General features: G+C 42.6%; 1 protein-coding gene across 2 annotated transcripts in view; it reads left to right on the top strand.

The window, feature by feature from the left end:
- atp2a3 (ATPase sarcoplasmic/endoplasmic reticulum Ca2+ transporting 3) overlaps nucleotides 1-26,244 on the top strand; it is a 263,331-nt gene that overhangs the window by 76,960 nt on the left and 160,127 nt on the right. For both annotated transcript variants that reach the window (XM_068010067.1, XM_068010066.1), the window contains exon 5: nucleotides 8,881-9,019. In XM_068010067.1, coding sequence (XP_067866168.1) covers nucleotides 8,881-9,019 — 139 coding nt within the window. The remainder of the gene's footprint in view (nucleotides 1-8,880; nucleotides 9,020-26,244) is intronic.

Genomic DNA, 26,244 nt, shown 5'->3' with positions numbered 1-26,244 from the left:
AAGGATTTAATAATGGTAAATGTAGTCTAATTGATGGCTTTTTGATTAAGGGAATCTGGTTACTGTAATACTTTCTGTTAGCAGAATCTATGTGTTTTAATTAAAATTGAGGCCTCTGAAATTGGAGATAATGCAACATAGATCTGGAGATAAGAGAATGAAAGAGAGACAGAGTTGGGATAAAAGAGATATTCTTGACTTGGCAGACAGTGACGAGTGATATTCCCAAGGGATTAATGGTGGATCCCCAACATTTCACCGTGCCAATAAATGCTTTGGATTTGGGTATCGAAGGAAGCTTATCCAAGTTTTCAATTGACTTTATACTAGGAGCTGTCGCAATTTGTAAAAAAAAAATTAAAACAGTTCAGGAAGAAATAAATATAAAGTGAATGAGCAGAATAACAGCACGTGCAGCTGAGCATAAAATGTGAGGCTGTATATTTTGGCTGAAAGAATAATGTGAATACAGTCTAAAAGGAGAGTACAGAGGGGGTGAAATTTGGGGGTTCAAGTACTTAATTCATAAAGTTACCTCACGGGTACAACAAGTCGAATTAGATGTAGAAGCAAAATACTGCGAATGCTGGAAATCTGAAATAAAAACAGAAAGGGTTGGAAACACCCAGCAGGTCTGACAGCCATTTATGGAGCGAGAAACTGAGTTATATTTCAGGTTGAATGACCTTTCATCTGAACTGGGAAAAGTTAGGGATGTAATAGGTTTAAAGCAAGTAAAAGGGGGAAGGATGGGGAAAAAGAATAAAAGGGAAGGTCTGGTATAGAGTGGAAGACAGGAATGTTAATGGGACAACTGAAGAAACAAGAGATGTATCTAGAGGACGTGTGAATGGCAGAATGATGCCGTCCAAAAGCAAAAAAAAACAAGAGTAAAACCAAAACCAGCAAATAAAAAGAAAACAAAATGGGGGCAGAGGTTATAGTCTGAAATTGTTGACCACCATGTTGAGTCCAGAAGATTTTAAAGTTCCTAAGATCAGATGTTACATAAGAGCATAAGAAATAGGAGCAGGAGTAGACCATTCAGCCCCTCGAGCCTGCTCCACCATTCAATATGATCAGGGCTGATCTTCTGCCTCAACTTCATTTTCCCACCCGCTCCCCATATCCTTTGATTCCTTAAAAGACCAAATATCTTGTCGATCGAAGCTTTAATTCTACTCAACAATGTAACAGCCACAACCCTCTGAGTTCCAAAGATTCACAACCCTTTGAGTGAAGAAATTTTTCCTCAACTCAGTCCTAAGTGATCGACCCCTTTATTACCTTGTTCTAGATTCCCATCCAGGGGAAACAACCTCTGTGCTAACCTTGTTAAGCCCTCTCCGAATCTTATATGTTTCAATGAGATCACCTCATTCTTCTAAGTTTCAGAGAGTATAGGCCCAATTTATTCAGCCTCTTACCATAGGACCATCCTCTCATCCCAGGAACCAATCTAGTGAATCTTTGCTGTACTGCCTCCAAGGCAGGTATATCCTTCTTTAGATATGGAGACCAAAACTGCACATAGTACTCCAGGTGTGTTCTTACCAAAACCCTGTACAATTGAAGCAAGACTTCCTTATTCTTGTACTCCAATCCCCTTGCAATAAAGGCCAACATGCCATTTGCTTTCTTAATTACCTGCATTTTAACTTTCTGTGTTTGTTATATACGTACACGCAAATCTCTCTGAGCATTGACATTTAGAAGATTCATACCATTTAAAAAAATATTCTGCTTTTCTACTTTTACTACCAAAGTGAATAACCTCACACTTCCCCACATTATATTCCAACTGCACCTTGTTGCCCACTCACTATCCTGTCTATATCTCTTTGCAGTCATTTTATGTTTCCACCTAGCTTGGTATCATCAGCAAACTTAGATACATTACTCTCTCTCTTTGCCTAAATCATTGGGTATAGATTGTAAATAGCTGAGGCCCCAGCGCTGATCCTTGCGGCACTCCAATAGTTAGAACTTGCCAACTTCAACTGTCCCATTTATCCCTACTCTCTGTTTCCTGTCTGTAACTAATCCTCCATCCATGCTAATATATTACCCCAACTCCACAAATCCTTATCTTGCCTATTAACCTTTTGTATGGCACCTTATCGAATGCCTTTTGGAAATCCAAGTATACTACATCTACTGGCTCCCCTTTATTTACCCTACTAGGTACATTCTCAAAAAACTCTAATCAATTTGTCAAACACGATTTCCCTTTCATAAAACCACGTTGACTCCGTCTGATCATACTGTGATTTTCTAAGTCCATTTTTAATACTTACTTTATAATAGATTCCAGGATTTTCCCAATGACTGACATCAGGCTAACTGGCCTATAGTACTGTTTGCTCTTTCCCTCCTTTCTTGAGTAATGGTGTTACATTTGTTTACTTCCAATTCACTGGAACCATCCTAGAATCTAAGTAATTATGGAAAATCATAGCTAGTGCATCCACTTTCTCTGCAGTTAACTCTTTTAGAACCCTAGGATGTAGGCCATCAGGCTGTGAGGATTTGTCAGCATTTAGTCCTGTAAGTTTTTCTCTGCTGATACTAATTACATTAAGTTCCTCGCTCTTATTAGCCCCTTGGTTACCCTCTATTTCTGGTATATAATTTGTCTCTTCTACTGTGAAGACAGACACAAAATATTTGCTCAATGTCTCTGCCATTTCCTTATTCCCCATGACAGTTTCTACTGCTCTGCTTCTAAGGGACCAATGTTTGCATTAGCTACACTCCTTTTTATATACTTATAAAAGCTCTTGCAATCTGTTTTTATGTTCCTGGCTAGTTCACTCTCATATCCTACTTTTTCCCATTTTATCAACTTTTTAGCTCTTACTTTGCTGGTTTCTAAAACTCTCCCAATCCTCAGGCTTATCACTATTCTTTGCAACATTATAAGTCTCTTCTTTTAATCTAATACTATCCTTAACTTCCCTTGTAAGCCACAGATGGATCTATCTCACTGAGTTTTTGTTTTTTAATGGAATGTATTTTTGACGAACATTTTGAATTCATTCTTTAAATGTTTCCCACTGTTTATTTACCACCATACCTTTTTATTTATTTACTGAATCAACCTTAGCAAACTCTCCCCTTATATGTATGTAGTTAGTTTAAGATTAAGGTTCTTGTTTGGGAGTGGAGTATGTCACTTTCAAACTTAATATGGAATTCAATTGTATTATGATCACTTTTACCCACAGGTTCTTTTACTATGACATATCTAATTAAGTATGCCACATTGTACAATACTAGATCTAAAGTTCGTTTTATCCCTAGTTAGTTTCGCAATGTATTATTTCAGGAAAGTGCTGGGAAAGCATTCTACAAACTCATCTTCCAGAATAACTTTGCCAATTTGATTTTTTCAGTCTAGACAAAGATTAAAATCCCCCATGATTATTTGTGACAAGCCCCAATTATTTCTTGCTTAATGCTCTGTCCAGTGGTATAACTACTGTTAGGGGGCCTATAAACTACTCCCACCAGCGTTTTCTGACCCTTGTTATACCTAATCTTCACCCACACTGATTCTACTTCCTGATCTTTTGAGCCAAGATGTTTTCTCACTACTGTCCTTCTGTCACCTTTGACTATCTGGGCTACTCCTCCTCGATTTCCATTCTGCCTATCTTTTTGAAATGCTGTATACCCTGGAATGTTATATTTATTGTATTATTCATTACAAGAAGCTTACAGTTTAGGACTAAGAATGTGTTACTGCAGTTTTACAGAGTGTGCAGCAGAAAGAAAATCTGTTTTTGGTTTGCACTACTGTAAAATCCATGATGATAGCTGGAATATTGTGATGGGAGACTGGGTACATTTGGGTTGTATGAGTCTGAGGGGACTCTCACTGACATGTTACATGTCAGTATTGGGAATGAATGGCGTAAATAGGCGCAATAGGCTAAATATACTCAACTGAGCAGTAGAAGTGCGTTAAACGCAATTAGCACTGGAGATAATTAAATACTATATAAACAATAAATAAATATATGACAGGTAATGGCAGCACAGGAAGTGTGTCGGGCCTGCAGTATGTGAGAATTGTCTGCACAGTCCCAGATCAAACGTAACTTAGTAAATGTCTCTTTCTTGAATTACTCCAGCTCAGAGTCATTGAACTGGAGAGTGAGTTAGGATAAAAAAGATTTACAAGGATGATACCAGAACTGAGAGGTTATAACTATCAGCAAAAACTGATAGAAGGAGTTCTTTTCTCCAGAAAAGAGAAGGCTGAGTGGTGACCTGAGAGAGGTCCTTCAAGTTATGAAGGGGTTCACTGGGGTAGATGTAGAGAAGATGTTCCCAGTGTCAGACAGTTCAGCGGTAGGGGCCATAAATATAAGCTCGTCACTCATAAATCCAGTAAGGAATTCAGGAGAAACTTCTTTATCCAGAGTGGTTAGAATGTGGAACTCGCGACTGTGAAGAGTTTTTGAGGAAAATAGCACTGGTGCATTTAAGAATAAGTTAGATAAGCACATGAGGGAGAAAGGAATAGAATGATATTCTGATAGGGTGAGATGAAGTAATATTGGGGGAGGCTTGTGCAGGGCATGAATTCCACCATAGACCTGTTGGGCTGAATGGCCAGTTTCTGTGTTGTAAATTCCACGTAAAAACAAATGAATTAGAAGCACAGATTCAGCTTAAAGGGCAAAGATGTCGGAGTCATTACAGAGACCTGGCTACTACCCTGGCATGACTGGGAGCTAAATATTCCAGACTATTACAACTTTAGAAAGGACAGGGAAATTGGAAAAGGAAGAGTGACAATGTTAATAAAAGACACAATTACAGCAGATAAAGGAAGGGATTGCAATAAAAGTGAGTTAGTAGTGGAAATACTGGGTAGAATTAAGCAACAGCAAATGATGCATGACTATGGGAGTTGTATCCAGACCTCCTGATAGTAGGGATATAGTGTTGTGTGTAGGGGGGGAGGGGGGGGCGGGGTTTGTATAAATATGGTGATCAGAGAAACATGTAACAAAAATAATGGGTGATTTTAATTTTCACATAGACAGTGAATTTTTACAGTGTATTTAGGCCAATTTTCTGGAACAATATGTTTTCAAACTGACAAACAGGCTGTACTAGATTTAGTGATGAGTGACAGGCAGAGTTAATTAGGGCACGCACAAGTCAGCCCCTTTAAGTCACCGCATGTGCATGCCCGCGCACCCCCCAAAAAAAGAGGGTATGTTGCCACAGACCCGTCAGTTTGACATTAATTGTAGTAAGTCACTGGAATCTAGCATCAGGAACAGACTGAGTGAGCACATGGACAAGTATGAACTGGTCTGACAGTGTGCATGAATTGGTGGAAGGTAGGCCATGTCTAACTAATCTAGTTGAACATTTTGAGGAGGTGACTAACATGATGGATTAAGGGAGTGTTTTCTTTATACACTTACCGGAAGATTGTTAGCAAAAATAAAAGGGAATGGAATTGGAGGCAATCTTGTGACATGGGTTGGTAATTGTTTGGGAGGTAGGTGACAGACAGTAGGGATGAAGGACGCATGCTCTAATTGGTTGGTTATGTCCAGCAGTGTTCTCCAGGGATCTGAACTGGGGCCTCAGTTTTTCACTATATATATATTAAGGACTTGGAAGAAGGAGTGTTGTATATCCAAATTTGCAGATGATACTAAGTTGGGAGGTTCAGTCAATTGCGCAGATGGGAGCAGAAAGCTCCAAAGAAAGACAGATGGAATAAGTGAGTGGGAAAAACTGTGGCAATCAAAGTTCAGAGCATTTTCTTAATGCTGAGAATATAGGAACTGTGGCGGAGCAAAGAGATTTAGGCATTCATGTTTCATGATCTGGGTGTTACATAAAGCAAGTAGATAGGGAGAAAAGAAATGGAATGTTGGTTTTTATTACCAGGAAGGAAATTATTCTTCAGTTGTACAGTGCCTGATTTGACCCCATTAGGAGTGCTGCATTCAGCCCTGGCCACCCATCTCTGGAAGGATATATTGGCCTTGGGGGGGGGGATAGAGTGCAGATTCACCAGAATGATACTGGGGCTTAAAGGATTAAATTATGAGCACAGGTTGCATAAACTTGGCTTGCATTCATTATCTTTTCCAGACCTCTTTAATGCAACTTGTTGTTGTATTCCCTTGAGTTTAGAAAGTTGAGGTGTTTAAAATAAAGAATTCGATAAAAAATGCTAGAAATATTTAGCAGGTCAGGCAGCAACTGTGAAAAGAGGAACAGAGTTAATGTTTCAGGTTGATGACCTTTCAGTTTAGAAGTGAAATCGGGAAGCACTTGTTCATGCAAAGGGTAACGGAAATCTGGAAGTCTTCCTCACTTCAGAAAGGCTGTGGATTCTGGTCAATTGAAATTTTCAAGCTTGAGATCAATGGATTCTTGTATGGTCAGGGTATTAAAGGATATGGTGCTAAGGTCGGTACATGGAATTGAAGTACAGATTTGCCATGACTTAAACGGATGATGCAGCAGCTTCGAGGGGCTAAATGGTCCACCACTTCTCCGAGGGCAGCAGGGTAAATACACAGCCTTGCAGAAGATGGTGTTCCACAAGGATCGGTGCTAGGAAACTGTTCACATTTCCATTAACGATTTAGACTCAGGAATTAGAAGTACAATATCTAACTTTGCAGATGACACCAGATTGGGTAGTATAGTTAATACTGAGGAGGACAAAATACAAGAAGACAGTAATAAGCCTGCAGAATGAGTGTGTAATTAGCAAATGAATTTCAACATGGATCGGTGTGAGTGGTACATTGTGGTAGGAAGAATAAGGAAGCCACATAGTCCTTGGATAATAAGAGTCTAAATGGGTTAGGGGAGCAGAGGGATCTGAGGTACAGATACACAGATTACTTAAAATAGTAACACAGGTTATTAAGGTTTTAAAAAAAGCAAACAAAGCACTGATGTTCATTTATACAGGGATAGAATTGAAAACCAGGGAGTTTATGCTAAATCTTTCTTGAATCTTGGTTAGACTGCATTTTAGAGTACTGTGTACAGCTCTAATCTCCATATTACAAAGAGGATATAGAGGCACTGGAAAAAGTGCAAAAGAAGTCTTGCAAGGATAGTAGCAGACTAAGTGGTTATATATATCAGCAAGGACTGAACAGGTTGGAGTTCCTTTCTCTAGAAAAGTGAAGGCTGAGGAGTGATCAGATAAAGCTGTTTAAAATTATGGAAATGTTTGATAGAGAAGATGTAAATATAAGATAGTTGCTAATAAAACCTGTAGAAACTTGTTTACCCAGAGAGTGGTGAGAATGTGGAACTCGTTACTACAAGGAGTAGTTGAGGTAAATAACATAGATACATTTAGGGAGAAGCTAGATAACAATATGAGGGATAGAAGGCTATGCTGACAGGGTTAAATGACGAGGGGTGGCAAGAGGCTGGTATGAAGCATAAAGACTGGCATGGACCAGTTGGGCCAACCGGCCTGTTCCTGTGCTGTAACTTCTATATAATTCAATGTAGTAGGGAATCCAGCACTAGGAGACAGAATCTTAGAATGTGAGTTATGATGGTTAGAAGTGCATCCAGGAAGGGGTTTATGAGAATATGGAACGCACTGTCCCAGTATGACATAGACGCTAAGTCAAGTGAGAAGATTAAAAGGCTGATAAATATTTACTAGGAAACAGAGAAATGGCTGCCAATTAGGATCAAAAAGGCAAAGCTACCATGGTTAACAAAAAAGTGGATCAGCCTCATACATTCAATGGCCTACTTTTACTCTTAATAAGATGGAATCTTTGAGCAAGACTGACAAAGCTCAGCATTGTTACTCATCCACCATAACATAGTTCCAAATGCATGAAGGTGCTTTTCTTTAATCCTATTGTCCCTTGCCATAAATGGTTACCTTTGCTGTGGAACTGGTTCCTTCTGTCAGTTTTCGCTTCCTCCTATGTTCTACACATTTTAAATTCCAAGTTTGGTGTCATTTAAATACGACTTGATGTTATTCTGTCTTCCATCCTGTTGTTTTCAGCTGGGATGGTCGTGAACTACAGGCCTTCGCTCTTCATCTTGGTTTTTCAATTTAAAACTATGCAAAGGTTTATGTTTAGACTTATAAATAGCACAAGTCCCTACTAAAAGCAGTGACAAGCTTCCCCCAGTCTTTACAATGCTTCTGTTGAAGTGTTCACCAATATTCTCTCTATGGTTACATTAGTATAGTGGTTATCTTATTGCACTAGCAATTCAGAGATTTGGACAGAGAACATAAGTTCAGATCCCACAATTGCAGTTTGAACATTTATATTTAGTCTTTTTTTTTATAAGCTGGGAATAAAATAAAAAAGTTGGTATTAATAAAAATGACCATCAAGCTATTGGATTGTTGTAAAAATCCACTAATGTCCTTTAGGGAAGGGAACTTGCCATTTTTGTCCAGTATATGTGTCTCCAGTCCCACACAAATATGTTTAATTCTTAACTGCCCTCTAAAATGACCTAGCAAGTCATTCAGTTTAAAGGGATCTTAGCCTTACTGGTAATGCCTACATTCTGTGAGTCAGTAATGCAAGATAGATGAGATGCTTAAATTACTCAATTAAAAAAAATAAGTTTGAAAATAGTGGTAACAAATGCCTTGCTACCATGTTGGATATTGTGGAACAGATGGTTTGTTGATCGGTGGCTTCGTTCTTGCAAGCCACATTTTTGTGAATGGGATCTGAGCAATGACCTATGGTATTTCATCCTGCTAAGTGGACAAAATCCCAGCAAGACAGGTACAGCTGCTCAGTGTGTAACGCTGCGAAGGATCGTTATACTGTGACATTACCTATCATTGAAGTCATTGTCCGTATTGAATCCGATTTACAGGAAAGGAATGCAGAGAATGCGATCGAGGCACTGAAAGAGTATGAACCCGAGATGGGCAAAGTGCACCGGATGGACAGGAAGACTGTGCAGAGAATCAAAGCCCGAGACATCGTGCCTGGAGACATTGTGGAGATTGCAGGTAAGTGAGGCCTCATTGATTGACCACCCAACCTGTGTTTTAGTGCTAGTGACCGATATGGAGCATGAGTAGTCTGTTGTAGCCATTTGACGATCCAGTCCTTTCTGGTCTAAACTGGATGATTATGTGCACATGAAGCTAAATATTTTTAATGCAACTACAATGTAGTTTGAAAGTTTAAAGGATGTTCTTTCCAAAAATTTAAAACAGCATTTTACGTGAAGAAATATCAAATTATACTTGTAGACGTGTCACTCAATACCACTGCGTGGTTCTCTCAGGGCTGTTATCTTGTCCTGTGACATATGCATCTCTTGTAGGGGATCTCCACAACCAGCGAGGATCTTTGTGGGGGTGGGGGGTTAACAGTGGTGTGGTGGCAGTGTGATGTCATGGCACTCAAACCTGTTTGTTATTTTTGTATTGGTGACAACACCCTGCACATTCACCTTGACCTGGATGTCACAACCAGTCTATCCACACAGTGCCCATATCAGCAGCCAATTTCCACATAGAAAAGCCCCACAAACAGCAATTAGACCAATGCCCAGATAATCTGCTTTAAGTGTTGGTTTAGGGATATATATTTTCCAGGACATGAGAAAATTCCCCAGTACTTCTTCCAATAGTGCTGTGGGATCTTTTAAATCCATCTGAAAGAGCAGATGGTTTAATGCCGAATTCAAAAGATGGCACCTCCCACAAGTGCAGCACTCCCTCTAGAATGTTTGTCTCTGCAGTGGGACTTGAACGCACACCTTCTGACTCAGAGGCAAGACAGCTGACACAGTTGGTCAGGATTCTCCCCACAGCCCCCTCGCCCCACAGCATCCATCAATATATCCCCTCTGAATGGAACAGTGGCTCTTCAGAATCGCCAGCAGCAGAAGACATTCACACTGGTTTTCCTGTCTATTTGTGCCATTGATGTCTGAGTTTGAAAGAGTGCCTTTCCAGATTGAGATACCGTCAAGATGCTGTTTTTTTTTCAAATCAGCGATTTGTAAAGGTTATAAAGCTTCCGCCTGTCTGAACCAAGGTTCTGCTGAAGCTGCCAAGCTTGCCTGTGAAGTGTGGACTCCACTTTAGATTTCTCATGTCAATGTATTATTACAGTGATGAAGAAAATTGGCCTCTTGTATCCAAAAGCTAGGACCTATCCTGAGCCAGGAGAGGCCTTGGATAACAAATCTTACTCATGAATTAGTGAATCAATATAACAAGAAAATGAAACAAATATATGAACAGCTATTAGCAATAGCTGGAAGCTGTCCACTTTATTGGAAGATTGTTATTCTGTTGAGGCCTAAGTTTCGTGAGTTTGAGTTATTGGAACTGGCGTATCTTGTAACTATAGTTACTTACTTTGCTTTATTTTGGTCTGTGATTATGATGATTGATTAGACAGGTCTACATTGTTTCATTATAACTGAGTGATCACTACAGCCCTTGCACATGGATTCCAATTAGTCCACCCACAATTCAAGGCTTAAAGGTCCTCCGAGCTCATTACAAAATAAAAGTACACCACTTTACCTTTACAACTGTAACCTTCTTGAACCATCCATCGACCATACTTTCAGGGTAATTAAAACAGAAAATGCTGGAATACTCAGCAGGTCAGGCAGCATCAGTGGAGAGAGAAACGGAGCTAACATTTCAGGTTGATAATCTTTCATCAAAACTGAGAAAAAGTTACCTTCAGGGTAATTCAGTCAAAAGCTGGAAAGTAGAAAGTAGATAAATCTAACTGGTACAGCTGAGTTTATCCTAGACTAACTGGTACAGCTGAGTTTATCCTAGACTAACTGGTATAGTTGGGCTTGTCATAAGAACATAAGAACTAGGAGCAGGAGTAGGCCGTCCGGCCCCTCGAGCCTGCTCTGCCATTCAATAAGATCATGGCTGATTTTTTCGTGGACTCAGATCCACTTAGCCGCTCTCTCACCGTATCCCTTAATTCCTTTATTGTTCAAAAAGATATCTACCTTAGCTTTATAAACGTTTACTGAAGAAGCGTCAACTACTTCACTGGGCAAGGAATTCCATAGATTAACAATCCTCTGGGTGAAGAAGTTTCTTCTCAGTTCAGTCCTAAATCTGCTCCCTCTAATCTTGAGGCTATGCCCTCTTGTCCTAGCTTCACCTGCCAGTGGAAACATCCTCTCTACTTGTATCTTATCTATTCCCTTCATAATTTTATATTTTTCTATAAGATCCCCCCCTCATTCTTCTGAATTCCAATGAATATAATCCCAATCTACTCAGTCTCTCCTCATAAGCCAACCCCCTCAACTCCGGAATCAACCTAGTGAACCTCCTCTGCACCCTCTCCAGTGCCAGTATATCCTTTCTCAAGTAAGGAGATCAAAACTGCACACAGTACTCCAGGTGCGGCCTCACCAGTACCTTATACAGCTGCAACATAACCTCTCTGCTTTTAAACTCAATCCCTTTAGCAATGAAGGACAAAATTCAATTTCCCTTCCTAATTACTTGCTGTACCTGCAGACCAACCTTCTGCGATTCATGCACAAGGACACCTAGGTCCCTCTGCATAGCAGCATGCTGCAACTTTTTACCATTCAAGTAATAATCCTTTTTACTGTTACTCCTACCGAAATGAATGACTTCACATTTATCAACATTGTATTCCATCTCCCGGACCTTTGCCCACTCACTCAATGTATCTATGTTCCTCTGCAAAGTTTCACAGTCATATGCACACTTTGCTCTGCCACTCATCTTAGTGTCATCTGCAAACTTTGACAACCTACACGTGGTCCCCAACTCCAAATCATCTATATAAATTGTAAATAATTGCGGTCCCAACACCGATCCCTGAGGCACACCACTAGTGACTGATTGCCAACCAGAATAGCACTCATTTATCCCCACTCTCTGCTTCCTGTTAGTCAGCCAATCCTCTATCCATGCTAATACTTTACCCCTAACGCCATGCATCCTTATCTTATGCAGCAGCCTCTTGTGCGGCACTTTGTCGAAGGCCTTTTGGAAATCCAGGTACACCACATCCACTGGGTCCCCATTGTCCACCTTGCTCGTAATGTCATCATAGAATTCCAAAAGATTTGTCAAGCATGACCTGCCCTTCATGAACCCATGCTGCGTCTGCCCAACGGGACAATTTCTATCGAGATGCCCTGCTATTTCTTCCTTGATAATAGACTCAAGCATCTTCCCCACTACAGAGGTTAAGCTAACCGGTCTATAATTCCCCATCTTTTGTCTACCTCCCTTTTTAAACAGTGGCGTCACATCTGCTGTTTTCCAATCTGCTGGGACTACCCCAGAGTCCAGTGAATTTTGGAAAATTACCGCCAGTGCACCTGCTATTTCTCCCGCCATCTCTTTTAGTACCCTGGGATGCATTCTATCAGGGCCAGGAGACTTATCAATCCTTAGCTCCATTAGCTTGCCCAACACTACCTCTTCCGTAATAATGATTGTTTCCAGGTCCTCACCTACGTTCGTCTCTTTGTCAATTACTGGCATGTTATTAATGTCCTCCACTGTGAAGACCGATACAAAATACCTGTTCAATGCCTCGGCCATTTCATCATATCCCATAACTAAATTCCCCTTCTCCTAGACTAATTGGTATAGTTTGGGTCATCCTAGTATAACTGGTACAAATTGGGGTTATCTTAGTTTTGTTGATACATTTGGGATTATCCTTGTCTAACTGGTACAGTTGGGCTATCCTGTCCTATTGTTGATGTGGTAAAGCTCAGTGGTGCAGCTGATATTGTAATTAGTACGGCTCAGGCAATGCAGTTTGCGGTTTAATTGGGGGGTGATTCAGTCTGTAGGATAACTGGTAGAATTGGGGTTATAGATGTAGTCTGTTTGTAACTATTATATTTTAGCCTATGATTTGACTTGTATAGTTGGGGTTTTTGGCCTTTATCCTTCTGTTTTGTTATTTTCTTGCTCACTGTAATTGTGTTATAGTGTGGGAAAATTGACTGCACATTAGATACAATCAATCCCATAATTATATTGCTACAGAGCACTAATTATAGAGAATGCTAAACTGTTGATTCACAAAGTAGGTATTAAAGTTAATTGGAAATTTCACTAAAGGCTTATAAAATAACAGATAATGGTTTAGAAGTATTGTAATGTCTTTGCAATCCCAATATTATGATTATACAAGTATTTTTATTCTGTCTATATGCATTCTCCTTTGATCAGTCATCATTTACAGGAATCAGCACTGCTCTAGGCTCAGTTGGCTTTTTGCAAAATTGTCCTCCCAGTCGGTGGCAAAGGGTGAGAAATGATAACTGTTCTGACAATCAAAAACTCCAAAATGCAGTGCTTTTGTTTTCATTGCTTAAGTGGATGAATCTTTGGTGAATTATTTTGGCCACATGAAGGTAATAGAGCAGTTACAGAATGGGGTGCTTATTCTTTTGGCCTGATCTGTATCAAACCCTCTTAGTTCAGATATAGTTGAGCCACGTTCAGAGAGAACCTTGGCCCAATACTGTTCTTTAAGCACAATCTTAGTCCTGCACCAGTCTGAATATTTACACCTCATATTTTATAGCTGAGCGTTGCCATGATGACAGCGTTGTAACATTTGTCCCCCTCTTTCTCTTTCTTTTGATTAGGAGCAGGAGCCCTGGAGGTAATCCCTACCCCACCCCCCCTCACCCCCTCCCATTGCACAGAGACACTGACCGAGGCCACCTGTAGTGTCCAATCCTGCTCTGCTGCTGAACTAACTGAGCATTGATTGACCTCCTGCCCAACAGGAAACCTTCTGGTCCATTCGAGGTTCTGCTACATCAGTCCGTGCTCACTGAAGTACAACAAACACATTTAGAAAACAAGACTGATCATAAAGTCATTGTTGAATGAGATGGAGTCTCAGTCCCTTGGGGAGGACGGAAAGACTTCTTCATGTTTAATCCTTTTATCCTTCTGGCCTACTGCTGGAGACAAAATATATTTTGTGAGCAATGTGCTATTTTTAGATCAGTATGATTGTCTAGATTTTAGAGGTCTGAAATGAGTGGGAGTGATGTGCTGAAATTCTGGCCTTGAGGACTTCATTACAAATGCATTAAAAAGTCAGTGGATTTAAAAAAAATTAAATCCATGGAGTAAACAGCTCAGGAACTTGGCAGGGGACGAGGAAGTAGGAAGAAAAGGGATATTTACTGGACTGGCAGCGTCTCACTTCAACCACGCCTATTTATCAAGGATTTTTGTTTAACTGCTGTGGGAAATATTGGCAGTCTACAGCATCATTGTGTTAGCTGTGTAAATTCCAAGTCTTCATTCATGTACTCTGGTCTGTTTATAGGTTTATTGGTATGCATTGTTTTGAAATGTGTGTGGCTGCTCCCAGTGGTCCTTGGAAGGGTAGCTGCAGGGGGGAAGGGTGTTTTTCTGTTTGTGGTTCTGGCAGGGAATCTCCTGCCCAAAACTGGCATAGGAAACGCAAGCTGCGTTGTGTATGTTTAACTGACCATTCGCCTAAATGGGTGAAAAGTCGTTGCCAAATGTTCATGTGAGGTTCAGGTGGACGGGCTCCCAACTGGAAATCCAGTGTTGGAAACTAACCTCTGAGCTGCCAGCGTAAGGAGTAATGCACAGAGCAACTGCTGCCTTCGCCACTGTCACTATGTTCACAGGCGCCCCTGGGCTCCTGTCCCTGTGTTCTCTTCCGTGGCAGGAAAATCCTATCTTCAATTCACCTTCCCTTGTCTGTCTTTAGTATCAGGAATGCTCTTGCTGCTGTTATCCATTCCTCGGCTGCTCACTGTTGCAGATGGCTGCTGTCTGAATGGAGATGGCAGTTTCACAATCGGCCAAGGCACAGCGATGTGACATTAGGCTAATGAGCTTACCAGAATCCTCTGACTGTTGACTGAGTGTGGAACAGGTATGTGCTGGGAGCTGCTTGCTAAACAAAGAAGGAAGAAAGTCTTGCATTTAGATAGTGCCTTTCATAACAACCGGACATCCCAAAGCACTTGACAGCCAATTAAGTACTTTAGAAGTGTAGTCATTGTTGTGATGTAGGAAATGCGGTAGCGAATTTGTGCACAGCAAGCTCCCACAAACAGCAATGTGATAATCTGTTTGTGTGATGTTGATTGAGGGATAAATATGGGCGAGTGCCATGGGATCATTCACATCCACCTGAGAGGGCAAATGGAGCCTTGGTTTACTGTCTCATTTGATAACGAGCACCTCTGACAGTGCAGCACTGGCTCCGTACTGCACTGGAGTATCAGCCTTGATTTTTGTGCTCAAGTTCTGGAGTGGGACTTAGCCCATAGCCTGTGTGAGAGGTGAGAGTGCTACCCACTGAGCCACAGCTGACACCAATTCCCATTGTTAGCCTTCAGATTGTAGCAATTGTGCAGTCTACAACTTGAAAGCCAGTCATGCCCATAGTGTTTATTTTAAAGCTTTAAAAATAATTTTATAAAGTACACAAGGATATTCAGTAGACACTCAGAAATCAGAACAATGCGAGATCTAGATGTAACATATATACATAAAAATCTTGTGGATGGTGTGCACTTCCTGTCCACAAACCTCATTTCCTGTTGTCACACTTCTCTTGTTACATTTAACATTGTAAATAACTTTGTCATGTCCTGAGGGTGTGAAAGGCACGATGGAAATGCAAGTCTTTCAGTCCAAGATGTGTAAAACAGGTAAAGTTTATCATGCATCTTGTACAATAGCTGCAGGTTGCATACAGTGTCTATGCAATCACAAGCGTAGACATAACCACATGGTACACAGACACAGCAGAATAGTACTGTGTTTGGTTAGCACAACACTCTGGGGACTCAGAGAAACATAGAAAATAGGAGCAGGAGTAGGCCATTTGGCCCTTCAAGACTGCTCCGCAATTTATTATGATCATGGCTGATTCTCCAACTCAATAACCTGTTCCCGCTTTCTCCCCATACCCTTTGATCCCTTTAGATCCAAGAGCTATATCTATCTCCTTATAGAAACATACCTTTGAGTGGTTACCTCAGGGGTGTACACAGGAGACACCCAGTGTTAAAACACAGGGAGGCTGGTACATTCCTCTCCACCTAATCACCAAGAGTGAGTCATTTTCCAGGAGTGCCTTCTTCATGTAAAACAATTGCTGCTTAGACTATAGTTATATGTACCACATGACTGACCAGTTTACAATTTTATACAGTCGGCAGCATGGCTCAGTCGGTAGCACTCTTGCCTCTGAATCAGAGGGATGTGGTTCAAACCCTGCTCCATAGACTTGAGGGAAAAAAAAAATCTAGGCTGACACTCCAGTGCAATACTGGGGGAGTGCCGCACTGTTGGAGGAGCTGTCTTTCAGATGAGCTGTTAAATTGAGGCCCCATCGACCCCCTCAAGTGGATTTTAAGATCCCATGTCCCTATTTCAAAAAGTGCAAGGAAGTTTTCTCTTGTGTCCTGGCCAATATTTATCTCTTAATCAAAATCACAAAAGCAGATTACCTAGTCGTTAACATATTGCTGTTTGTGGGAACTTTCTCTGCAAATTGGCTGCTGCATTTCCAAAATTAGACAGCTGTTATCCAGCGACACTCTTCAAAGCAAAATACAATTGAGAATTCTACAAAATGCAGCTCAGTGCATTCCACTGGGATGTTCTATAATAATTAAGACACTCCCAAAACAGGCAGCCTAATAGTTTCAGAGCTATGGCCTTGCACCTCTCCCTTGAACAAGTAACATTTAAGAGTATAGTAAGAAGAAGGGTCACTGACTTGAAACGTTAACTCTGCTTCTCTCGCCACAGATGCTGAGTATTTCCAGCGTTTCTTGTTTTTATTTTACATTTAAGAGTATACCCAGTTACATCGTCTCACTGGAACCAGGACGACAATGGAGGTTTCTGTTTGCTAACACTTTTTTTTTCTGATTGTGCTGATGAAATACACAAAACTTTGATCCCACCAGATCTGCTATCCTCAACCATTACATAAAAAGACCAAACTTGCATTGATGTAGTGTCTTACATTACCCCCAGGACATGCTGAAGCACTTCAAGTCCAAAGAAGTACTTTTTGAAGTGTGTTCACCATGGCAGCCAATTTGTTCACAGCAAGGCCCCCCAAACAGAAGTAAATTACTGTTTTTGTGATGTTGGTTGAGAGGTAACACAGGAGAACTCCTGTGTTGTCCTTTGAATAGTGGCATGAGATCTTCTACAGCCTCCTGAGAGTGTAGACGGGACCTTGGCTTAATGTCGCATCCAAAAACACCACTTTTAGCAGTGCAGCACTCACTCAGTACGGCACTGGGAGTGTCAATCTAGAGCATTGCTCAAGTGGGACCTTTCTAACTCTGAGGCAAAAGTGCTACCACTGAGTCACGCTGATACCACCAGTGACTGCCAGTTTGACTGGCTGGGTAGTGTAAGACTCTGGGTCTGCTCCGGTTTTGATATGAACATTGTGTTGATGCCACAGAACAGAAACTTGGAGGCTTGGGTAATGGAGCAGTACGGGATATTTGTAGCTTGAATGGGCATTTAAAAATTGAGCTAGCATTGGAAGTGAAGTATCTGCATCTCTGAACCACAGTGCTGATAGGTTACTGCAGGCAGCAGAACATAAAGCAGTGTGTTCCCCTGTAACGTGGAGGCTTGGAGCAGGTTCGGTAAATGTAACACTCAGCAAGCGAGCTTGGGAGGGGAAATTAGCCAGGCTTCCTGCACCTGATGGTTATCCAATGACCCAGTTATACTTTCTGATCACTGTGCACCTGTGAGCTAACTTTTAATATTTAAATATCAGGCCTTTAAACCTCTGTTCATTTACTTCCTCCTCAGCCCTTCTCAATTTGGATTGCACTTCTATCTGCCATTCTTTACCCTTTGTTAAACTGCATTGTTATGGCCACCTAGCTAATTGGTGTTGTTTTCTCACAATTCACCGTGCCGTCTGATTGTCATTCCGTTGGTAACCCATTCATGTCAACGAGATACTGTTGTGAAAACAAGCCCAATTGTAACCTAATACATCTGTACATACCTTTGAGTGGTTACCTCAGGGGTGTACACAGGAGACACCCAGTGTTAAAACACAGGGAGGCTGGTACATTCCTCTCCACCTAATCACCAAGAGTGAGTCATTTTCCAGGAGTGCCTTCTTCATGTAACATAATTGCTGCTTAGACTATAGTTATATGTACCACATGACTGACCAGCTTACAATTTTATACAGTCGGCAGCATGGCTCAGTCGGTAGCACTCTTGCCTCTGAATCAGAGGGATGTGGTTCAAACCCTGCTCCATAGACTTGAGGGAAAAAAAAATCTAGGCTGACACTCCAGTGCAATATTTTTATTTATTTAGAGATACAGCACTGAAACAGGCCCTTCAGCCCACCGAGTCTGTGCCGACCATCAACCACCCATTTATACTAATCCTATATTCCTACCACTGACCACCTCCAGGCGCTTACCCATTGTCTTTCGAGATAAGGAGGCCAAAGAAGAAGAAGAATATTCCTACCACATCCCCACCTGTCCCTATATTCCCCTCCCACCTACCTATACTAGGGGCAATTTACAATGGCCAATTTACCTATCAACCTGCAAGTCTTTGGCTGTGGGAGGAAACTGGAGCACCCGATGAAAACCCACGCAGTTCACAGGGAGAACTTGCAAACTCTGCACAGGCAGTACCCAGAATTGAACCCGGGTCGCTGGAGCTAACCACTGCGCCACTTTGCCGCCGATACTGGGGGAGTGCTGCACTGTTGGAGGAGCTGTCTTTCAGATGAACTGTTAAATTGAAGCCCCATCGACCCTCTCAAGTGGATTTTAAGATCCCATGTCCCTATTTCAAAAAGTGCAAGGAAGTTTTCTTTGTGTCTTGGCCAATATTTATCTCTTAATCAAAATCACAAAAGCAGATTACCTAGTCGTTAACATATTGCTGTTTGTGGGAGCTTTCTGTGTGCAAATTGGCTGCTGCATTTCCAAAATTACAACAGTGGCTACACTTCAGAAGTACTTCATTGGCTGTAGATGTGCTTTGGGACGTCATGAAAGACGCTATATTAATGCAAGCCTTCAGGTGCATTGACTCAGACTGCTGCCTGGGCTGGTGCTGACTTGGAAAACATTGTGTTGAGGTCTATTAGGCAGTGATGCTACTGCTGGAGGTGCAGAAACCCGAATAGGCCCTGTCTCTGGTTTCTCTAGAAGCTGCCGTGGTATGGATTGAAGTCTGGAAGCTAGTTGGTGATATTAGTGACCAAACAATTAACATCCGCCGTTCCTCATCTGCTATTTTAAAGGGGCAAAATTGACACCTCTGGTATATTCCAGCAATCTAGTTTACTTTTTGCAGGCTTGCACAAACCTTCCCCAGTTACCACAGGAATGTTTGTGGTCTGGAAACTGGTCTGGAATGTGACTTTCAAACCACAGTGGCTGTGAGATGGCTTGTCCCTCTGGGTGGAATCCTCCCTGCAATGTAAATAGGTGGAATCCTCTGGCATTAAAACTAAGGGTGGGACTAGCCATTGATATCTGTGTCCGAACCAGCTAATCAACTCCCTCCTGCCTGGTGTCCCTGGGATGAGAGCACACACAATACCCTGATATACATCAGGCTCCCAGGCCGTGTCCTATCCTTCAGCTATGGACAAACGCGAGGTTGAGTGACGCTTTGAATCTCCACGACTGGTTTTCATATCGCTGCCAAGGCAACAGTGAAGTAAATTCTCCCCGCAGTTGTGTACATTGCACACACGTTCCTATTGCTGTGCCAGGATGCTGGGGTGTTCCACCACAGTTCGTTGTTGATCACACCATTAAAAAGCACTTGTATTTTTGTGGCCAAGAATCAGGAGGATTGGGCCTGTAGCCTGCCTTGGGATTCGTTGTGCACTGTTCCACAAAACAAATGGCATTCTCACACAGCGACCGTTTGTTCTCTGCTTATGGAAATTCCAACGAGGAGCAATTAAAGAACAAGCAAATAGGATGTTGGCACCGGTCAGGTTCTGATCATTAATGAGTAACAAGTTATTATGCTGACCTGTTTTAAGAGAACAATGAATGATTTAGCGTTTGCAAAGTGAATTCAAACCATTAAAGCTACAATGGTGGACTTGCATAGAAAGTGCTTGTTATATTAGAACAAATTTCCACAGAGGTAGAGAGGGAAAATGTATGTTTATGCACTTGGCATAGAGACTGGGCATTATGGGTGGCATAAAGTCGAGCAAGTTGGCATACTGTTCTTTCACCCCTGGGACCAGTGTTCTACTTGAGCCCAGACAGCTGGAATGAAAGCCTTCTCTCTCTCCTGTTTCTAACTTCACAAGGGCTCTGCTTAAAACTAGTTTGGATTATGTTAACCCACTTGCTAGACAGCTCAGCACCACAGCCCAAATAGTCCATAAATCAGCACTAATTGTACTCACTCAAAGAGGCTGCAGGGTAGCTGCTGTGTGAAATATGAATGTGACATTACAGCAATAGGGAGGTTGCATTTAAGAGACAAATGAGAAGCATGACCTTACATTGCATCATGTTGAAGGTGACTGATGCGAGGCACTGCCTTATGTTGAGTGACACTGGAGGGTCTGGGGGCAGCTCTTCTGATCAGCTTGTTTGAATGGCCTGCATTGTCTTTGATGCACAACAACTTGCATTTGTATAGAGCCTTAAATATAATAAAACATGCCCATGTTGTTGAAAACTAGTTAATTTGGCTGCTGAGGGCAATGTCTGAGGAGGTGGATGTGTGTGTGTGTGTGTGTGCGAATATATATTTATATATATTATATTGGTACATGGGTATGCCTTTCCCATTGAGCAAATGGAACGGCACTGACAGTTATTGTGGAGAGACTTGGGTTGTATTCCCAACTCGGGACAGAAACACCATGAACCTCTGAGCCTAAAGGAGCAATATGGGAGTTGGGGATATAATGTTGATGGGGGGGTGGGGGGGGGGATGGGGGGGGCTAGTGGTGGGATGGTGGGGGAATGTTCAATTGAATAGATTTTTTCAGGGACTGCAAATTCTTATTCACCAAAAGCAGCAAATGCAAAGATAAAAATCCCGCTGTTGTCTATCTTTTGTTGTCTTATGAAGTTTTTTTCCCATAATTGTGTTTTAGTGTTGGCACTAAGATGGTGGTATAGTGGTAGTGTCACTGGACTAGTAATCCAGAGATTCAGGGTAATGCCCTGGGGACACGGCAGCTGGTGGAATTTAAATTCAATTAATGAATAAAAATCTGGAATTGAAAGTTAATCTCAGTAATGAAGCCATGAAGCTATTATCAATTGTCATCAAAACCCATCTGGTTCACTAATGTCCATGAAGGGTTTGCTTCCAGTGCCTAGGATGATGCTGGGTGGTCTGTCCAGTTTCATTCCTTTTCTTAGACCTCGCAGTGGTTTGATACAACTGAGAGGCTTGCTAGGCCATTTCAGAGGGCATTTAAAAGTCAACCACATTGCTGGGGGCCAGCCCAGGTAAGGACGGCAGTGAACTAGATTTTCTTTTTACAACCATCAACCATGGTTTCATGGTCATCAGTAGACTAGCTTTTAATTCCAGATTTATTAATTGAATTTTTCACCATCTTCCCTGCTGGGATTTGAACCCATGTCCCCAGACCATTATCTTGGCCCTCTGGATTACTAGTCCAGTGACATTACCACTATGCCACCTCCTCCCCTTAGGGAAGGAAATCTGCCGTCCTTACCTGGTCTGGCCTACATGTGAATGCAGACCCACAACAATGTTGTTGACTCTTAACTGACCTCTGAAATGACCTAGCAAGCCATTCAGTTTTACCAAAAACACTACAGAAAGGTCAAAAAGGAATAAAACTGGATGGCCCACCTGGTATCGACTTAGGCACCGGAAATGACAACAGCATACGCAACCCTACATAGTCCTCCTTGGGGACAGCTGTCCCACAGACTAGTCAAGCAACAGCCTGACACAGTCATACTCACAGAATCATACCTCACAGCCAATGTCCTGGACACTACCATCACCAACCTGGTCAATGGCACAGTGGTACACAGTTGGGAGGGAGTTGCTCTGGAGTTCTCAACATTGACTCTAGACTCCATGAAGTCTCATGGCATCAGGTCAAACATGGACAAGAAAACCTCCTACTGATTACCACCTACCGCCCTCCCTCAGCTGATGAATCAGTACTCCTCCATGTTGAACAACACTTAAAAGAAGCGCTCAGGCACTGAATGTACTCTGGGTGGAGGACCTCAATGTCCATCTCCAAGAGTGGCTCGATAGCACCACTACTGACTAAGCTAGTCGAGTCCTGAATGACATAGCTGCTAGACTGCTTCTGCGGCAGGTAGTGAGACAACCAACAAGAAGGAAAAGCCTACTCGACCTTGTCCTCACAACCTACCTGTTGTAGATGCATCTGTCCATGACATCATTGGTAGGAGTGACCACTGCACTGGCTTTGCGGAGATGAAGTCCCATCTTCACAGTGAGGATACCCTGCATCATGTTGTGTGGCACTACCATCATGCTAAATGGAATAGATTTCACCCCCAGTCAAGCTGATCCAGTATAGCTACAACACTGGCAATGTCCTTTACACAAAGCAGGACAAATCCAACCCGGCCAATTACCGTCCCATCAGTCTACCCAACACAAAATTGGGCATCCATGAGACGCTGTGGGCCATCAGCAGCAAAGAACAAAGAACAAAGAAAATTACAGCACAGGAACAGGCCCTTCGGCCCTCCAAGCCTGCGCCGATCCAGATCCTCTATCTAAACCTGTCGCCTATTTTCTAAGGGTCTGTATCTCTTTGCTTCCTGCCCATTCATGTATCTGTCTAGATACATCTTAAAATACGCTATCGTGCCCGCGTCTATCACCTCCGCTGGCAACGCGTTCCAGGCACCCACCACCCTCTGTGTAAAGAACTTTCCACGCATATCCCCCCTAAACTTTTCCCCTCTCACTTTGAACTCGTGACCCCTAGTAATTGAATCCCCCACTCTGGGAAAAAGCTTGTTGCTATCCACCCTGTCTATACCTCTCATGATTTTGTACACCTCAATCAGGTCCCCCCTCAACCTCCATCTTTCTAATGAAAATAATCCTAAATAATCCTGAAAATAATCTCAACCTCTCTTAATAGCTAGCGCCCTCCATGCCAGGCAACATCCTGGTGAACCTCCTCTGCACCCTCTCCAAAGCATCTACATCCTTTTGGTAATGTGGCGACCAGAACTGCATGCAGTATTCCAAATGTGGCCGAACCAAAGTCTTATACAACTGTAACATGACCTGCCAACTCTTGTACTCAATACCCCGTCCGATGAAGGAAAGCATGCCGTATGCCTTCTTGACCACTCTATTGACCTGCGTTGCCACCTTCAGGGAACAATGGACCTTAACACCCAAATCTCTCTGTACATCAATTTTAGATTTAGTTTTAGAGATACAGCACTGAAACAGGCCCACCGAGTCTGTGCCGACCATCAACCACCCATTTATACTAATCCTACACTAATCCCATATTCCTACCACATCCTCACCTGTCCCAAGATTCCCCTACCACCTACCTATACTAGGTGCAATTTATAATGGCCAATTTACCTACCAACCTGCTAGTCTTTTGGCTTGTGGGAGGAAACCGGAGCACCCGGAGGAAACCCACGCAGTCACAGGGAGAACCTGCAAACTCCACACAGGCAGTACCCAGAATTGAACCCGGGTGGCTGGAGCTGTGAGGCTGCGGTGCTAACCACTGTGCCACTGTGCCGCCCCAGGACTTTTCCATTTATTGTATAGTTCACTCTTGAATTGGATCTTCCAAAATGCATCACCTCGCATTTGCCCGGATTGAACTCCATCTGCCATTTCTCTGCCCAACTCTCCAATCTATCTATATTCTGCTGTATTCTCTGACAGTCCCCTTCACTATCTGCTACTCCACCAATCTTAGTGTCGTCTGCAAACTTGCTAATCAGACCACCTATACTTTCCTCCAAATCATTTATGTATATCACAAACAACAATGGTCCCAGTACGGATCCCTGTGGAACACCACTGGTCACACGTCTCCATTTTGAGAAACTCCCTTCCACAGCTACTCTCTGTCTCCTGTTGCCCAGCCAGTTCTTTATCCATCTAGCGAGTACACCCTGGACCCCATGCGACTTCACTTTCTCCATCAACCTACCATGGGGAACCTTATCAAACGCCTTACTGAAGTCCATGTATATGACATCTACAGCCCTTCCCTCAGCAATCAACTTTGTCACTTCCTCAAAGAATTCTATTAAGTTGGTAAGACATGACCTTCCCTGCACAAAACCATGTTTTGTATTCAACCACAATCTGTAATGTCATGGCCCAGCATATCCCCCACTCTACCATTACTATCAAGGCAGGGGACTAACCCTGGTTCAATGAAGGGTGCAGAAGAGCATGCTAGGAGCAGCACCAGGCATACCTACAAATGAGGTATCAACCTGGTGAAGCTACAACACAGGACTACTTGCGTGCCAAACAGCGGAAGAAGCATGCAATAAACAGAACTAAGTGATCCCATAACCAACAGCTTAGTCAAAGTTCTGTAGTCCTGCCATATCCAGTCATGAATGGTGGTGGACAAATAAACAACTGGCAGGAAGAGAAGGCTCCACAAGTATCCCATCCTCAATGATGAGGAAACCCAGCACATCAGTGCTAAAGAGAAGGCTGAAGCATTTGCATGCATCATCAGCCAGATGTGCCAAGTGGATGATCCATCTCGGCCTCCTCTTGAGGTTCCTAGCATCACAGAAGCAAGTCTTCAGTCAATTTGATTCACTTCATGTGATATCAAGAAATGGCTGAAGGCACTGGATACTGCAAAGGCTATGGGCCCTAACAACATCCTGGCAATAGTACTGAAGATTTGTGCTCCAGAACTAGCCTTCTCCCCAGTCAAGCTGTTCCAGTATAGCTACAGCACTGGCATCTTCCTGACAATGTGGAAAATTGCCCAGGTATGTCCTTTACATAAAGCAGGACAAATCCAACCCGGCCAATTACCGCCCCATCAGTCTACTCTCGATCATAAGAAAAGTGATGGAAGGGGTCATTGACAGTGCTATCAAGCGCCACTTAAACAGCAACAACCTGCTCACTATTGCTCATTTTGGGATCTGCCAAGGCAACATGGCTCCAGACTGCATTACAGCCTTGGTCCAAACATGGACAAAAGAGCTGAACTCAAAAGGGAGGTGAGAGTGACTGCCCTTGTCATCAACACAGCATTTGACAATGGGAATTGGGGGGGGGGGATAGGGGGGTAGCGGGGGGGGAAGTCTCCACTGGTTGGAGTCATACCCAGTACAAAGGAAAATGGTTGTGGTTGTTGCAGGCCAAACATCTCGGTCCCAGGACATTGCTGCAGGAGTTCCTCAGGGTAATGTCCTAGGCCCAACCATCTTCAGCTGCTTTATCACTGACCTTCCATCCATCATGAGGTCAGAAGTGGGGATGTTTGCTGATGATAGCACAATGTTCAGCACCATTCATAACTCCTCAGATACTGAAGCAGCCCATGTCCATATGCAGCAAGACCTGGACAATATTCAGGCTCAGGCTCATGTGTGGCACGAATGTTACTTGCTACTTAAGTGCCAGGCAATAACCATTTCCAACAAGAGACAATTCAACCATCTCCCTTTGACATTCAATGGCGTTGCCACCACAACAGACCCCATTTTCAACATCCTTGTAGCTTACCATTGATCAGAAACTGAACTGGACCAGCCATATAAATACTGTGGTTACAAGAGCAGCTCAGAGACTGGGAATTCTGCGGGGAGTAACTCACCTCCTGACTCCCCAAAGCCTGTCCACCATCTACAAGGCTCAAATTTGTCCACTTGCCTGGATGACTCCAACAACATTCAAAAGGTTTGACACCATCCAGAACAAAGCAGCCGCTTGATTGGCACCCCATCCAACAACTTAAGCATTCACTTCCTCTGCCACCGACACTAGTGGCAGCAGTATGTACCATCTACAAGATGCACTACAGCAACTCACCAAAGCTCCTTCGACAGCACCTTCCGAACCCGCAACCTCTACCACCTAGAAGGACAAGGGCAACATGGGAACACCACCACTTGCAAGTTCCCTTATGAGCCACACACCATCCTAACTTGGAACTATATCGCTGTTCC

The sequence above is a fragment of the Heterodontus francisci genome, chromosome 30 (assembly GCF_036365525.1).
Source record: "Heterodontus francisci isolate sHetFra1 chromosome 30, sHetFra1.hap1, whole genome shotgun sequence".
In the NCBI taxonomy this organism is placed as follows: Eukaryota; Metazoa; Chordata; class Chondrichthyes; order Heterodontiformes; family Heterodontidae; genus Heterodontus; species Heterodontus francisci.
The sequence above is the reverse complement of the archived record's forward strand: the minus strand, read 5'-3'. Positions and strand labels throughout refer to the sequence as shown.